This window comes from Astyanax mexicanus, chromosome 5, assembly GCF_023375975.1.
Source record: "Astyanax mexicanus isolate ESR-SI-001 chromosome 5, AstMex3_surface, whole genome shotgun sequence".
Classification (NCBI taxonomy): Eukaryota; Metazoa; Chordata; class Actinopteri; order Characiformes; family Acestrorhamphidae; genus Astyanax; species Astyanax mexicanus.
In genome coordinates, this window is record NC_064412.1 from 57,366,425 (window position 1) to 57,384,047 (window position 17,623).

General features: G+C 37.1%; 1 protein-coding gene across 1 annotated transcript; it reads left to right on the plus strand.

Moving 5' to 3' along the window:
* The first annotated feature begins 438 nt into the window (after positions 1–438).
* Positions 439–16,548, plus strand: rbl1 (retinoblastoma-like 1 (p107)). Its single transcript, XM_007258485.4, has 22 exons — positions 439–718; positions 1,757–1,890; positions 2,912–3,112; positions 3,717–3,781; positions 4,561–4,689; positions 5,403–5,548; positions 5,638–5,702; positions 5,804–5,990; positions 6,920–7,086; positions 7,488–7,600; positions 8,130–8,233; positions 8,658–8,795; positions 8,936–9,100; positions 10,012–10,159; positions 10,556–10,792; positions 11,551–11,735; positions 12,001–12,177; positions 12,292–12,363; positions 13,306–13,390; positions 13,483–13,634; positions 14,598–14,762; positions 15,534–16,548. Exons 1-22 carry the CDS (start codon positions 557–559, stop codon positions 15,702–15,704), a joined length of 3,168 nt encoding a protein of 1,055 aa, XP_007258547.3. The 5' UTR covers positions 439–556; the 3' UTR covers positions 15,705–16,548.
* The last annotated feature ends 1,075 nt before the right edge of the window (positions 16,549–17,623 follow it).

Consider the following 17,623-nt stretch of genomic DNA (forward strand, 5'->3'; position numbering starts at 1 on the left):
AATGCATAAAACACAGTAGAAAACAGCATGAAAATATAGTTACATTAAGGAGAAAAGGGGGAGAAAATCCTAAATATAAAGGCCAGTGAAAGCTCATCACAAATTTAAAAAGTAAAGTTTTTAGAAATGTCTTGTTTTTGGTCATTCTAAAGGATTTCAATATAGTAATGTAAATCCAGTAAAAAGATTAAAATATTTTGGTATTGGAGTCAAGTATTTACATCGGTAAATGTAGTATTTACTCAATAAATAAAAATATTAGTAATATATTGCTAATATAGGTCAATGTATGAAAAAAAACGCATATTATATCTCTAAAGTTCAGGTTCACAGAGATGTTGGTAAGTTATCTCGCCGCCATGTTTTATTATTGTTGTTGTCGCTCCGCGTGACGTAGGCAGGTTCTTGCCTCGCTCCCATTGGCTGAGAGCGCGCGGGTTTCGCGCCATTCGGGACCGCGAGCATTGTGGGATAGCGGCTGGAGGAACCGCGGCGCTCCGGTTCTTTGTTGATAAACCGGGTTTATAGAGTTTCAGCGCGGAGAGAAGCGGGAGGAATGCGGGGAAACGGGTCGGATTCCGGGCTCGGTGGGCCGGAGGACGGAGGGCTGATCCGGGAGCGGCTGGAGGCGCTGTGTCAGGAGCTGAACATGGACGAGGAGACCGCGGAGGAGGCTCTGGAGAACTTCACCTCCATCTGGAACACCTACACCCTGGAGGTAGACCAGCTCTTTACCCCCATAAACCAGCGTTACCCTTAAATAAACCACATAAATAAAGTATTTACTCTCATTTACAAGTGATTTATTCATTAAACTGTTATTTCTACGCGTTTATGTAACTGACAGGCAGAGCAGAGCAGCTGAAGCTTCTTTATTAAAGTGTATGTTTTAAAGCCCACAGCTGACCTGGGATCAGAGCAATCCCTTCCACCTTAAATTATTACAGTAGTCTGTGTTGGATCTTAAGGTGGAACGGACTATTCCAACATACAGTCAGCTGTGTGACAAACAAAAGAATAATAATAATATATTTCCCTAAAAAAAAACTTTTTAAAAGCTTGAGTATGATTTGCCTCTTTGACCAAACATTAAAAACTCATATAACCCGTTGTTTATAGGACTTTTGTTGTGTATCACTTTTAAAACATCCGGAATTTGTTGCTTTGTTTGTTTATTTAATTATGTATGTATTTGTGTATGTATGTATGTATGTATGTATGTATGTATGTATTTATTAATTAGAATAAAGCAAGACTTTACGAAAACTAACTATATCTCTACTCTGATAAACTTTTACAGTTTTACAGATACAGGTACCTGGGTTAAATAACACTGACCAGTGAATAAACAAACCACACACTACACTAAGGAAAAAAAAAAAATAAATAAATAAGTATATCTGAATATAAAAAATACCACAGAAGGACATATTGTGCTCATTACCAAATGTATATTTTGAATATCACACATAGAGCAGAAAATATAATAATAATAATAATAATAATAATAATAATAATAATAATAGAAGAACAGTTATGTACAACAGTCATAATGCTTCACAGTATGATAGCACAATATGTATGGAAATATCTTAATTGTAATGTATTCAAGGTTGCTATATTATAGTTATTTGTAGTACGTATATAACTAGAGATCTAGTCCTGGACTAGAATGCAGTACCTGTGTTTTAATGTTCTGTACAGAAGCGTCTCCTGGTCTGATTTTAATGGTGTGTATGATTGTATTCTCTCTCAGGGTGAGGTGGTTCACTGGCTGGCCTGTGCTCTGTACGCTGCCTGTAGAAAGGCTTCTATTCCCACTGTGGGGAGAGGACTGGTGGAAGGAAACTGCGTCTCCCTCACCAGGATACTGCGCTCCTCCAAACTCAGGTAAAGAGTTATTTGCACCTTTGTCTCATGTCATCATACGTTCTCATTAAAAACATTAGTTTGCCTAGCTTAGTGCAGCTTCGTATCCAGAAGTATCCCAACACCACCCATAACCCTTTGAATGTAATTGACGCAAATTGCGGCAAAAATCATGCTTGTTGTTTATACAACTTAATTACTCAGGAACGCATCTACGCACCAACCTGATCATACATTGTGACAAACAGGAAACCCTATTGTTTAAAAAAATCGAACTGACCCCCCGCTGAACTGAAGTGATTTTGAGAAATCTATTGTGAAATACACAGTGCACACGCAGCTTTCAGGTGCGCTCTGAGAGAGTCAGTGCTCACAGGCTTCAGTTATGGATGGGCAGCGACAGAAGCTCATCTGAATGAGGAGAATTACTGTTTTTTTCTATTTTGTATATATATATATATCTATATAGTGTATATTATAATTAAACAGCATTTATCTGATCATTTTGTTGAAGAACTCTTTATTATAATAGTTACTGTTATTATAAGCAGCTAATAGTAAATATCCAGTGTACTAAATCACTTTCATTAGATACGCCTGGTGCTGCTCATGTATTCTGTCGCAGTAATAAGCCATGTAATGAACTATCATCAAAATCCTTATTCTTTCCACTAGTATACACTCTAATCTAACTATTATTGAAAATAAAACACTTGTGTAAATTAATTTGTAGTCTGTACATAAAGTCTGTATAAAGAAAAGTAATAGCATGTGTCTTTCACCTCACATAACTGTGTTATAACGAGTAAAATGGGAACTGACAAAAACAGAGAAAAAACACACCAAAATAAGCTGGGGTTCAAAAGCTTAATGAGTGAAATCAGCTTCTTAATCAGTGGTGAGCAGCCATACTGAGGTAGTGGCCCAGCAAAATAGCACTGTTCACAAGGGTGTATAGAACCAAACAGAGCCTACTGAATTCAATAAAATACAGAAAACCACTATTCCATTATTCTGATCTTCCTCTTCTTCTCTCTTCCAGCCTGATTCAGTTCTTCAGTAAGATGAAGAAATGGGCGGACATGTCGAACCTCCTGCAGGACTTCCGGAACCGAATCAGCCACCTGGAGAGGAATTTTGAAGTGTCCACTGTGATTTTCCGTAAATTTGAGCCCATCTTTCTGGACATGTTTCAGAATCCTCAGGGTGAACCCCCCCGCGTGCCGAGAGGCAGGAAGCACAGGTGAATTTCCACTCGTGTCTTCATGTGTTCTCATCATCCATTAACTGTGTTAAATTTAAGTTATAATACTCTCGAGGTTCGTGCTATAACGTGTAATATTGGCACTGCTGTGCTGCGGTTGTAGGCACGAGGCCACAGGCCGAGTATAGAGTAGATGAGTACAGCAGTGCCAATATTACACTTTATAACTCGAACCTAGAGTGTATTATTGTTTTTGTATTATTATACCACAGTTCCATTATCACTGTTTTCTGAAAGATTTTAAAGAGTTAAAGAGGAGGAGAAAATAGGATCTATTTGGTTATAAAAACTCCACCAGTTAAAATAGTTCCATTGCTGCTCTGTTTGTAGCTGCGCTGTTTGGCTTGTAAGCGCTGCATCGTTGCTAGGTTACCTGTATGTGGCAGAGTAATACAGTAATACATGGAGAGCTTCGGTTACAGTGCATTACCGGCTGATAACAGCACTCATAGAACGCCTCTCAGCCAATCACATTGCAGGGTCGTAACTAAGTGTGGGAGAATAAATGTTTATACATAGTTTCTCACTTTTATTTATTTTGTTGAGTTATAAATGGTTTATAATTACGTTGTCTCTCTTCTAGGCGCCTTCCGTGTCACATCAGTGACGTTTTTAAATTCTGTTGGACTCTCTTCGTGTACACTAAAGGTTGGTTGCTTTTCTTTTATGGGCTTATGTCAAGAAATGCTAGTTTGTTCTTTATTAATGAATGTAAAGTGTTGAAAATGAGATGCAGCAGAACACTGTATGTCTAAAAGCTTGTAGACCTTTTCTCTTTATTGTAAAATGGAATGTTGCAAAAGCAATGGTAAAATTAATCAATCAGTAACCGTATTTTTTGGACTATAAGGTGCACTTTTGCCAAAAATCAACAGAGCTCCTTATGATCCGGTGCTCCTTATGTATAAATTCTGGCAGTCAGGTATTAAGGAGCAGTAAAGACACTTCACTGAAGTACAGAGTTATAATTGTGACGTTTTATAGAAGTTTCTCCAGCACTAAGGCAGGGGCAGCAACATTAGCATTAGCCACTAACCAGCCTAAGCGCTAGCTCTTTCATCGTTTAGAGGCAAGTATATCAGACTGTAGTCTGCATGTTTACCGTGTTAAAACAAGCTACGTGGGACGAACCGCTTGCTAATATCGCCCTGAGTTAGAGAAACACTCACGGTTCTCCGTATAGCGCTATATCGGTCTGCATTTACTAGCGCTAACCGCATCTACCGCTGCTGTTTCCCCAGCTTCCCCATTATAAGGTAAACATGGCAAGACCCCTATTCCTTACTAGTGTCGCTTAAAATGCACTTTATAATCATGTGTGCCTTATGTATGAAAATAATCCAGAAACTAGCGTTCATTGATGGTGCGCTTTTTCTTTTTTCTTTTTCCGAGCTCTAAAACTGTGTTGATTTAATTATGTAACGCAGGTAATTTCCGTATGATCGGAGATGATCTGGTGAACTCTTACCATCTCCTCCTCTGCTGTCTGGATCTGGTGTATGGTAACGCTCTACTCTGCGCCAATAAGAAGGACCTTGTCAATCCGCTTTTTAGAGGTAAATATTATCATTTTTAAGCATTAAGAAGACAATGGGACATATATATTTCTGTACTGCTTTGAATATCACATACCTTTTTATCATGTTTCTTTTTTTCTTTCTTTATTTTAACATTCTGTATTAATTCTAACTGAGTGTTTACAGTAGCTGCAGTCATGTAAAAAAAAATAGCACAATCTTTGTCTATCTTTTTAAACATACATAAACATATGAACATTTGAGCTTTTAAATTTAGGACACCCTATCCACTAATATCTGATATTTCCCTCCTTGTTTGAAATAACCCCAGTTAGACATTTCCTTTAACTAACTACCAGTCTTTGACATTGCCTGTGTGAATTTCATCCCACTCCTCCATGCAGAATTCTTTCAGCTGTGTGATGTTTGAAGGGGTTTGCTGCATGCCCTTCTTATTTTATATCATTCTTCAGCATCTTAATTGGATTAAGATTCAGCCTTTGACGTGACCATTTTAGAACTACTTTTTATTTATTTCTTTAGAGCATTTAGTTCCTTATTGGTTTGGGTCATTGTCATGTTGCATTGTCATGGTCCACCTCTGCGTCAGCTCCTAGTGAACTGCCAGTTCCTGGATATATTTTGAAAGACACATATATGTAGAATAAAACAAAACAAATGTCTTTATCATTTTTTTCTTTTCCACACCAGGAAAAATGAGCAATAAAACTGTATTCCTCTCTTTCCTTCAGGTTTTCCAAAGGATTCTGTGAGTTCAGAAGAGCCTCCTTCAGTGATTGAGGAGCTGTGTGAACTCCACGATGGTCTGGTTGTAGAGGCGAAAGGAATAAAGGAGCATTATTTTAAACCCTACATCAGACGATTGTTTGAGAAAAGAGTGAGGACACTAACTTACAGGCCATATTTCTGAAGTGACCATCCAGTATTGATCATATTATTAAAATATTATTGTGTGTTTTTAATCAGATTCTGAAAGGAGATGAGGAGACCCTGACTGAGTTGCTGGATACTCCCAACTTCCAAGATAATAAGTAAGTGAGACGAATAAATAAATATAACTGTGTTATATTTGTAAGGTGTTTTTAAGCTCTTTTTAACAGTGTGTGTATATATGTATATATATATTTTTTAGTAAAGCTATAAATCGTGAGTATGAGGAGTACGTCCTGACCGTGGGGGATTTTGACGAGCGAGTGTTTTTGGGCGCTGATGCCGACGAGGAGATCGGAACTCCACGTAAAACAGCCGCCGAGCCTCCGCCCGGCCAGCTGACCGCCCGCATGCAGGTGGAGAACAACCTTCAGCAGCACTTTGAGAAGGTAAGACACGTCTTGTTTTGTTTAATAATAATACATCATAAGGATATAGCAGTCCGGTTCATGAGATCAGACGGCAGCCCATTCTGACATTTTATTAGGATTAACCAGTTGATCCAGTATCTTCTGCTGCTGCTCCTTGCAATATGAGTAACTATAGCCCTTTTAAATATACAAATACTGTAACGTGAAGGATAATATTAATGCACACTGAACTGAATGTAAAGATGGGAATTGTATTAAACTGAGAAACAGCTGCTTAAATATTTTAATTTGTCTAATAGCTTTAATAATAAAATATTGTAAATTGATATTGAACTTGTGTCTATTTTGTGCAAAAGAACATTTGAGAAATATCTCCTTGAATACTTGATTATTTTAAGTCCATTTATAGTGTTTATGGAATTAAATATAAATATTGTGAAGGTAGCCGTGTTAAAGTTGTTGGCGTATCTGTTAATATTAATCAAAGCCTTAATTTAAAGCCCTTGTGTTTTATATTATATCAACCTGTAACAGTACAGTAAATCACAAACCGATATAAAAGCCCAGTCATGCCCAAAAAATAAAAATAATAATATCAAGGTACCACATTGCTGGAGTTCACTGAGCTCCTGAGAGTGACCCATTCTTTCACTAATATTTGTAGAAGCAGTCCCAGCATGCCTAGCTGCTGCTTTTATTAAACACCTGTAGACGCAGAAGAGATTGATTTAATACGCCTGAATTCAATAGTGAGTGAATGCTTTTGGTGATATAGTGTAGGTCACACATCACTTGTTTTTCTTTTTTAGTTCTCAAATGCATCAGATTGTATCTCTCATCGTATTTCCATGTTTTTCCCCATTCAAACTTTCTATCTTTTCACCCTTTTTATGCTTGTACACAGTTATTAAGATAATGTATGCATTATTTTTCTTTATTCTGCACAGACGCGCTCTCTGGCTCCCTCTACTCCTCTCACAGGGCGGAGATACCTCAAGGAGAAGGAGCTGCTCATCACTCCGGTCTCCTCTGCGACTCAGAGCGTCAGTCGACTGCAGAGCATGGTGACCGGCCTTCGTAACGCCCCCAGCGATGCCCTGCTGCAGATCTTTAGGTGAGTGTCTCAATAATACTCAATAATAATAATAATAATAATAATAATAATAATACATGCAGCACGGCTGGTTCTTAGATCACTAGCTCCATTTCCATTGAAGTTTCTCACAAATCCCTAGAATTAAAATGAGAAGTTTTGGAAATATTACTTATGTGCCTAAGTTCTTGTTTCTTTTACTATGTAAAACCCATCTCAAGTCTCATCTGTAGTAAAATAAGCACCTGGGGCTTCCATAACGTCTCCAAAATCTGCAGAATCAGTGTTCCTTCATAATCTGATAGATCACTTCACTACTCATTTACTATGTAGGAAAAAAAAAATAATAATAAAACATTGAATTGAATGAATAAAGTCGTCATTACTTTGATTAGTACTATATATGCTCCTCTGTTTTATAGCTCTTGCTCTCGCTGCCCCACTGATATGATCTTAAATCGAGTGAAGACTCTGGGAGAGACCTTTAAAGAGAATTACACCAAACAAACGGAGGATCTTCCAGGAGCTCACATAGGTAAGAACTGTTTTATTAGTTTTATTTGCTGAGCTGTGGAGCAGTGAAACTGTGTTCTCTGGAATGATGCAGCTCTATCCAATACTTTTGAGATTAGTTGGGGAGTAAGTGATGCTCTGTTGGAAATATTGGGAATCGAAGCTTACTGTAAATAAATAGAAGCACTTTACTTGCACAAAAAAAACTGTTTTAGGAGAGAAATCTGTGTAGATTAACATCCAGCTCTCATCTAACTCTAAAAAATAATATGTTTAAGAATTACAGTTTTGTTTACTTGGGCGCTTTCCCATAAGAAGGGAAACATGGCGACACCCTTGTTCCTTACTAGTGTTGTTTAAAATGTGCCTTATAACCAGTTCGCCTTATCTATGAAAATAGATCCAAAAATAGACGTTTATTGATAGTGCGCCTTATAGTCCGTAAAATACGGTATGTATGATTAAGATTTGAGGATGTTGCATCCATTATTATTTTGTATGTTTGTTTTACTTATACATTTATTTATTTGTTTGGGTGGGGTTTAATGTAGATTTTGCTGAGAACCGCCTGAAGCTAGCGGAGATCCTGTACTACAAGATCCTTGAGAGCGTCATGACCCAGGAGACGAAGAGACTTCAGGGTAAAGACATGACCGTAAGTATTAGAAATGATGTACCCAGTTGTGCTTTTTTCATTATTTGAAGTGTAGAAAATTATCAAGTGTTGTGTAATAATTGTGTAATAATTAGGGATGTCCCTGATCTGAATCTGAAGGGATCAGAATCTCTTCACATGCATCTAATTTTTATTTCATTTTAAGTCCTGTATGGAGGCATGCAGAGCCCAAATCATGCTTAAAGATGCTGTAAAAGCATATTTAGGCTTAAAGATCAGATATTTTCACAGTGATGATGACATGCCAGAACTGCAATAAAGGTTCATTTGATTTAGACCTGTAACTCAGGTGCTGTGGAGAATTTTATTTTTATATTTGTAATGTATAAAGTAAGAGAATTTGATCTTAGTATAGAATTTAGCATTAATGTAAGGGGTTATCTCTCTCTGCGTTTCTCCTCAGGGTCTGTTGGAGCAGGATGTTTTCCACTGCTCTCTTCTAGCCTGCTGTCTGGAGGTGGTGCTATTCGCCTACAGCTCCCAGCGAACCTTTCCCTGGATCATAGAGACCTTCCACCTCCGGCCCTTCTACTTCTACAAGGTCAGATCTGTGAATTAAAATTACTGATTTTTTAGGATTTCAGTCTTGGAGGAGAGTGTTTTATATTTGGTGTATCGTTACTGCAGGTTTAAGTGTAAAGTAATAGTGGACTGAATGTGTGTGTGTTGATTGTCCTGCAGGTGATTGAGGTGTTTATCAGGTCGGAGGAGGGTCTCTCCAGAGACATGGTGAAGCACCTGAACACTATAGAGGAGCAGGTGCTGGAGAGCATGGCCTGGACTAAAGACTCAGTGCTGTGGGACACCTTACACAACGCTAACAATAAAGTCCCTACTGTGGAGGAGGTACACACACACACTCACACTCTTTCTCTCTGTCTTTCTCTACCTCTCCTCTGTTTTTCACTTTTTATCTCTCTTTTTTTTATTTTCCTCTCCCACTTTTTCTTTTATATATCTGTTTCTCTATCTATTTCTCTCTATTTTTATCTTTTTCTCTCTTGTTTTTTATATATTTTTTCTGTCTATTTTAGTCTCTGTTTTTCTCTCTTTCTCTCTATCCCTTTTTTTCTTTCTGTCTCTTTTTCTCTCTTATTTTTCTCACTCTTTCTTTTTTATATCCCTTTTTCTCTTTGTTTGTCTCTCTTTATTTCTCTCTGTCACTTTTTCTCTCTCTCTGTTTCTCTCTTTTTATATATTTTTCTTTCGCTCTATTTTTTATATATTTCTTTCTTTCCTTCTTTCTTTCTTACTTTCTTTCTTTTTATCTCTCTCTCTCTCTCTTTCTCACTTTCTCTCCATCCTTTGCTTTCTTTCTGTTTCTCTTTTATTTCTCTCTACCCCTTTTTTCTCTCTTTTTTCTTTCTTTCTTACTTTTTTTTTATCTCTCTCCATCTTTCTCTTTATCTCTGTTTCTCTCTATCTCTGTATCTTTTTTTTCTTTCTTATTCTTAGTTATTATCCAATGGGAGGCTCCTACCTGTTTACTCCTATATATAAAGGTATATAAATATAAATAAACATTTAGCTTGTATATATTCCTCAGAAAACTCACTGTCAGTGTGAACTGATTTGTGGAACAGTAAAAGACAGTGTCTGGTTCTTCAGTGGGAAAACAGCAGTAAACCATAGGATGGACCAGAGGGTCATTTAGCTGATTTATCATCTTTATCACTTGCATTTAAAACAAACAACCAGGTGAAGAGTTTTTTTTGGTATTGTATGTTTTATATATGTGTGTTTCTGTTTCTTTCTAGGTGAATTTTTCCAGTAGTTTTGATGCAGGCAGCAGCAGCAGCAGCAGCTCTGGAGGCCCAACTCATCTTCCTCTGGTGGCTTTATCTCCTATAATCCACCCTCGCCTCCGAGAGGTTCGCACCGCCCTCGGCTCCAGCGCACGCAAAGGTAACTTTCACTTTTAAAACACTTTCAGAGCCATTTACACAGTGAAGGGATTTTAGATTCTACATTGTATAATAAATATAATAGTAAGTTATGAGTGATTTTTATTTTTTTCCATTTTTAATAAATACATTTTAATTTGGGTTTTTAAGTCTCTTTATTCATTGTTAGACATTCTGTAGACAATTCTATTTGATTGTGTTTGCATATGCACCATTTTGTTACAAATAAAAAAAATATATATAAATGATGAAACATTTAATGCAGTACAGTCTGTCTCTGTACTAAAAACAAAATGCATATAAAAACAATAAATAAATAAACTATTTTTTTTTTTTAAGTTTAATTCGTATTCTATTTCACACTCATTAATTAATCAAACACTTCTTTCTCCTTCAGACGTCCCTTCTTCTCCGATCTCCGCTCACGATCGCTTCAGTTCTCCGACAGCAGGCAGTGTGAAAAGGCGGTTGTTTGGTGACGATCCTCAGCCTCTTTCTCCAGTGAAGAAAATCTCCTTTACTCCCATAAAACTCATTCCCAGCCCGTCTACAGAAAACAGCCAGACTGCAAACACGACTACCGTCCTCTCCATGTCCGCTCCTAACGGCCAGCAGCTCAACATTCCCCTGCCAGGTACCTTATTTTATCTCTTATTTTATAAAGAGCAAACACTTTTTGTATTTGATCAACACATGAAAAAAAATATTATTCACAGAAAACCAAAATAAACCACAATTGCAACATATTTTGCATTATTTTCCATAATAACATGGAACATATGATTGGGTAGTAAAAACTCCCTTCATCCTTAAATGTCCTCAATTCTTCATGTGGTAAAATACTTGTCAAAGTGTTTGTGAACCTTTCAGAGTTTTGTAAAAAAAAAAAAAAAAAAAGATGTATCTGCATAATTATGACTTAAAACGTCATAATAAAAAGAGGACCCACTTAAACGAATGAGATGAAAATATTAAACTTGGTCATTTATTTAGTGGCTTTCAACAAGTTTGCTAAAGTTTGCTAAGGATCACTTAAGCAAGATTTGAATGATAAGTTATGTTTGGAGAAAGGAAAACTCTGCATTCCAGCATAAGAACCTTTTCCCATCTGTGAAACATGGTGGTGGTAGTGTCACAATTTGGGCCTGCTTTCCATTCCTTCCAAGCTGTTCTGTACGGCCGGTGTTCAGGACTGATCTACAGTTACTGGAAATGTTTAGTTAAGTTATTGCTGTAAAGGGGAAAATCAAGTTTCACATACTTTGTTACCCTCACAAATATGTAATATTTGATCATTTTCCAAAATAAATGAGCAAATATAAGATTTTTCCTGTTTAATAAAAAGACTGATGCTCTGACTGATGGGCGTTTATACCCCGTGTCTCTCTACAGTGGTGAAGAGTGAAATGGGAGGAATCACTGTGATCCAGGTCCAGGCCAGTGACCTGAACCCCCTCACCACTCAGGTGCTGCTCGCCTCCCCCACCAGAGCCCCAGCCCCGCCCCCCACCACAGACACCCAGCAGCAGGCCAGCAGACCGCGCCGCACCGGCTCCCTCGCCCTCTTCTTCCGCAAGGTGAGAACTGAGAACACACATACATTTTAACAATCAAATAATCTGTTTATTTTTTATTTATTTTATAATTTTTTTAATATTTGATTATTAATCGTAATCGTAAAATGTATTATTTAAAAACATTTGGATTGATTTTCTCTGACTCTGAACTGCTGCTGTATTTATAGGAGGAACGGGAAACTTGCTGAACATGACAAATATAAATTTACTGAGAGTGAAATATATTTACATGCTGGTTTTTTTTTTTTTTTTTTTTTTAATAAAGGTGTATCATTTAGCGAGTGTGCGGCTGAGGGACCTGTGTCTGAAGCTGGATATCTCTGCAGAACTGAGGGGTAAAATCTGGACGTGTTTTGAGCACTCGCTGGTCCACTGCACAGATATGATGAAGGACCGGCACCTGGATCAGCTGCTGCTCTGTTCTGTCTACATCATCTCCAAGGTAAGTATCTGCATCACCTGAGGAGATTATTTGGGGGATTTTACCCGTTTTTCTGTTATGCAGAAACTGATTCTGAATGTTTGAGGTTTAGATGTTCTCTGCTTTTTTTAACAGATCTCTAAAGAGGTTCACACTTTCCAGGACATTATGAAGTGCTACCGGAGTCAGCCACAAGCCACCAGCCACGTGAGTTCTGCCTCTCTGTAGAATTATTGTTTGTAGTAGTTGTTTTAGTAGGGGGTTTAGTAGGGATTTATTCGTGGGTTTTAGTAGGAGTTATATTAGGAGTTTAGTATGGGTTTTAATACAGATTTTTCCAAGGGTTTAGTAGGGGTTTTAGTAGTATTTTAAGTAGGGCTTTAGTAGTGTTTTAGTATTGTTTTTTTTTTTTAGATGGGGTTTAGTATGGGATTTTAGGTTTTAATATGGGTTTTAGTAGGGGTATTTTGTAGGGTTTTAATAGGGGTTTTGCTAAGGCGTTTATTATGGGTGTTTTTAGTAGGGGTATTAGTAGCCTTTTAGTAGGGTTGTAGTATGGGTTTTTGTAAGGTTTATTTTAGGGATTTTATTAGCCTTTTAGTAGGGGGTTAGTCTGGGGTTTAGTAGTGTTTTTTTTAAGTTATGTGTTTTAGTAGTTTTAATAGGGGTTTAGTAGGGGGTATTAGTAGGGAATTCTGTAGTATTTTTACTAGGGGTTTAGTAGTGTTTTTAGTATTGGTTTTTAGTTGGGGTTTAGTAAGGATTTTTAGTAGGGTTTTTTCAAGGATGTTTGTAGATTTTGGTATGGGGTTTTATAGGGGTTTAGTAGTGTATTTTGTAGGGTTTAAATAGGGTTTAATTGGGGATTATAGTATGGTTTTAGTAGGGGTATTTATTAGCCTTTTAGTAGGGGGTTAGTAAAGATTTTGATAGGGGTTTAGTAGGGGGTATTAGTAGGTTTTTTAGTAGGGGCTAAGTAGTGTCTTTTAGTTGGGGAATAGTGGTGGAGAGGAGTTCTATGGATCATTGTGGCTGTGGGTTTAGTTGGGTTTATTAGGGTTTTAGTAGGGGGGTTTAGTTGGGGTATTTTGTATGGTTTTATGGTTTATGGTTCTGTGGATCACTGTGGGTGTGTGTTTTGTGTTACAGGTGTACCGCAGTGTGCTGATAAGAAGACGGATCAGAGAACAGCAGGCTGATGAGAACATGGAGGTGGATCCGCCAGCAGATGAGTGTAAGGATACCAGTCTGCTGTTTTTATTTAATTCAAATTTTTGTTTGGATTATTTGCTGAGCTGGTTTTCATGGTGCTCTGGTGTTTTGTAGCCAATGACAGGACGGAGCTCGCTGCCAGAGCAGAGGCCGACAGCGAATCAGAAGAGGACAGGGGTGATCTAATCCAGTTTTACAATTCTGTTTACGTCATGAAGATGAAGACATTTGCACTTAAATATGCACTTTCATCAGCTGATAACAGGGTATGTATATATGGTTCCTCAGCTGTGTGGTCTGGGCTGTGCTTGTACTGATTCTTGTTAGGATGGAGGGGGAGGTTAGAGGAAGTGTTTGGATTACATGATCCTTAAAACTGAGATTTTTCAGGGGGAGACTCCAAACAGAGGACTATGAGAATCCCTGGCAATATAGTGCAAAACAAGCAACCAAATAAATCCATAAGTTAGATTATTTACCTTGCTAAAAATGACTATAACCACTATATTACCATAGTTTATAGGCATTTTATTCATAACATGCATAAAAAAATATCAGTAGTTCATCTCAGCAGCTAGTTGGCTTGCTAACTTTCCCATTCCACCTTAAGTGGTACAACAGACAGCAGAAGCTGCAGCATTTAAGGTGGAACAGAACAATAAAATAAAATTTAAAGCTAATAAAAAGCCAATTTTAGCTTAATTAAGGAATGAATAATAATAATAATAATGAATAGCTACACCTCCTGCCCGTTTTAACCCATGATGTTAAAACTAATTCTGTGGAACATAATGTGAAACATTTAATAAATATATTTGAATGTTTAAATGGTTAAAACAGGCCTGTAGAAGCTAAAATACACTTTAAAAAGGTGCAAGTTAGTTTTATCAGCAGATCTAACTCTAAAGCTCCTCTACATTCTGTAAATAAATAAGGTCAGATGAACAAACACACAGATTCACACACTGTCCTGTAGTGATGCTCTCAGGATGTTCGGTGTGTGTTACTTAGGTACACAAATTTAAATATGTTTTGTAAGGAATATTACACATCTTTTAAAGGGTCCACAACACTTTTTAAAACACAGATTTTATCTCCTGACTGTATAAAACTCTTTAGTATTAAATGGCATTTCTAGATGGTAGTATTAGATAGTTCTAACGAAGTTTAACAAATTTATTCATTTTTATTTTGTTTTTATTTTGTTTTTATTTCTTATTTCCTCTCAGATGGAAGCTCCTCCATTATCTCCGTTCCCCTCGGTGCGAGCTCAGCCCCTCTCCCCGCGCCGAATCTCTCAGAGACACTCCATCTACCTCTCTCCTCACAAGAACGGCTCCTGCCTCACCCCCAACTCCGCCTACACCTACAAGTTCAGTGGCAGCCCCTCGAAGGTAAGCAGGATTATTATATTAGCTTGATGACCAATATAAAATGCTGCAAAATCAATGCCAATGCTGCTTCAGACTTTTATGGAAGTCTGTGCTACAAATGGGCATGTAATTCCCAAGTGAAGGAAAGAAAACACTGCAGTATGACTTAAAATAAACTAGTCATTATTTAATAATAATAATAATAATAATAATAATAATAATAATACCATGGCCATTTTCTTCTTAACAACCATACAACAATCACTAGTAGTTCATTTCACGGCTAGGTAGCTTGCTAACTTTACTATTCCTCCTTAAATATTGCAACAGACAGCAGAGGCAGCAGCATTTAAGGTGGAACGGAAAAAAAATAAAATAATAATGCATGCTGGGGAATTAATTGATGATTTAATTTATTTAATTTCATCACATCTAAAGTGAGTTTCTCACCCTCTCTGTGTTCAGTACTTCAGCTGCTGTGAATGTATACCGTGAGCGAGAGACTACCACCACCATGTTTGAAAGATGTACTTGGATAGCTCTCACTGTGGGTTTAAAACAGTCCTCTATTATGCCTCCAAAAAGAGGTTCTAATAGTAATGAAGTGAATTCTGGGAGTTCTACATGCAACTTACTCACTAAATGCACTTCTACAATTTAAATTAAAATGTGTCCATGTTGCATTACTTTATTGCGCTAGTTTGTGCCTCTCTTTCTCTCTCTGATTGATTGATTGATTGATTGAATTGATTAATTGATTGATTGATTAATTATGGTGAAATCTCTTTTCAGGAGCTGAGTGATATTAACCGGATGATCCGGCAGGGCGGCGTGAGCAAGAAGCGAGCGTTCACCATGGAGGGAGACGAAACTGAGTCTCCTACTAAACGTCTGAACCAGGAGAGCGAGGATGTCCTGCTGAAACGTCTGCAGGACGTGGTCAGTGAGAGAGCCAATCACTGATCAATAACTGATCACAATCGCAGACCAGAGACGATTCCTCACTCGCCCCTCACACACACAGAGAGAGAGAGGGAGAGAGAGAGAGAGAGATTTGACATTGCCAGACACAATCTTTTTAACATTTTTAATCACAAACCAGCAGCTGATATCTGACCAATCAGAGCCTTCTGGCCACACCCACTCAGAACTGGGCCGTGCACTGAGCCCAATAATCATTAATCATGACTGATAGTTCTTTATAAAAGCCCACAGTGGCTCTGTGATTGGTCAGAACTTTACTCAGGTGATCATTTCATCAATTTCATCAGATCATTTCATCCACTCGCTCACTGTGTAACCAAAGACCACCCTCACCTACTGTCCATAAGTCTGTAGACACCTGCTTTTCCATCATTTCTTCTAAAATTAAGGGATTTATCCATGAATTTGCCTCTTCTGGTAAGATTTTATACTAAAAACCATTGTGATACATAAAGATGTTTGGTTTTTTTATATATTAACTCATCCCAAATGCAGCCAGACATCTTTTAATAAGTGATTTAATACGTTAGGTGTTGGAAGTGTGCTTCTCTACTTTTGCCCTATAGCTATAGGCCCAATCCCATTTCTAATTTCAAATTTTTGTACCCTACCTCTTGTTTTTGAGTGTAACCCTTCTTCCCATTGGAACTACAAGAGGAGAGGAATTAAATCCTCCAGCTAATAAAATAATTGTGAAACTCTTCTTCAAGAACCTGATACAGATACAGATACAGATGTAGTTATAGCAGTGGAGCGCTAAAGTTCAGCAACCTAACTGCTGCTGCTGATTAACTAGTTAACTTTATGGTTATATATATATATATATACAGCTCTGAAAAAAATAAAGAGAGCAATTCAGTTTCTCTGATTTTGCTATTTATAGGTTTATGTTTGAGTAAAATGAACATTGTTGTTTTATTCTATAAACTACAGACAACATTTCTCCCAAATTACAAATAAAAATATTGTAATTTAGAGCATTTATTTACAGAAAATGAGAAATGACTGAAATAACAAAAAAGATGCAGAGCTTTCAGACCTCAAATAATGCAAAGAAAACAAGTTCATATTCATAAAGTTTTAAGAGTTCAGAAATCAATATTTGGTGGAATAATCCTGGTTGGTTTTTAATCACAGTTTTTTTTCATGCATCTTAGCATCATGTTCTCCTCCACCAGTCTTACACACTGCTTTTGGATAACTTTATGCTGCTTTACTCCTGGTGCAGAAATTCAAGCAGTTCAGTTTGGTGGTTTGATGGTTTGTGATCATCCGTCTTCCTCTTGATTATATTCCAGAGGTTTTTAATTTGGTAAAATCAAAGAAACTCATCATTTTTTAGTGCTCTTTTATTTTTATGCAGAGCTGTATAATAAGCAGTTGATACTTATGAAAGCTCGTAGCTAAAATCACTGATTAGAGGAGTGTATGAATTATTCTGGGTGTGCATTTTTTGCTTTCCAGACACTCTCAATTTATTGTATTTTATTTTTTCAGTATATGAACATCATGTACTCGGTTGTGTGTTTAAAATACGCTCTGCTGAAAGGATGTGTAGTATCTACACTTCAGATTTTTACATTTAATTTTTATATTTTTAATCACGCGTCTCCACTCAGAGCTGGAGAATCTGACTTTTTGTGTTTTTTATTTTATTTTATTTTTTTTTTGCACACCACCTGTAGTCCCTCTTCTGTTCTTTCTTATTGTTACTGTCAGTGTTTACATATCATTCTGCATTTATACATGGTGTTATTACTCTGCAGAGTTTTCCTACTTCATCAGTTATACCAGAATATTCTCATATTTCAGATTTTTCTCTTTTTAGAGCCTAAATCTTTTGTTGACAGACTGAATTTTGTTTTTAAAAAAATTATGAAACTGAACTTTGTTACTTT

What these genes read in the sequence shown, in the direction of transcription:
- rbl1 (XM_007258485.4), top strand. Translation starts at nt 557, where the DNA reads ATGCGGGGAAACGGGTCGGATTCCGGGCTCGGTGGGCCGGAGGACGGA. An exon ending in GACGATTGTTTGAGAAAAGA is followed by an intron (nt 5,549 to 5,637) that starts GTGAGGACACTA and finishes GTTTTTAATCAG; the next exon opens with ATTCTGAAAGGAGATGAGGA. An exon ending in TTCAGGGTAAAGACATGACC is followed by an intron (nt 8,234 to 8,657) that starts GTAAGTATTAGA and finishes GTTTCTCCTCAG; the next exon opens with GGTCTGTTGGAGCAGGATGT.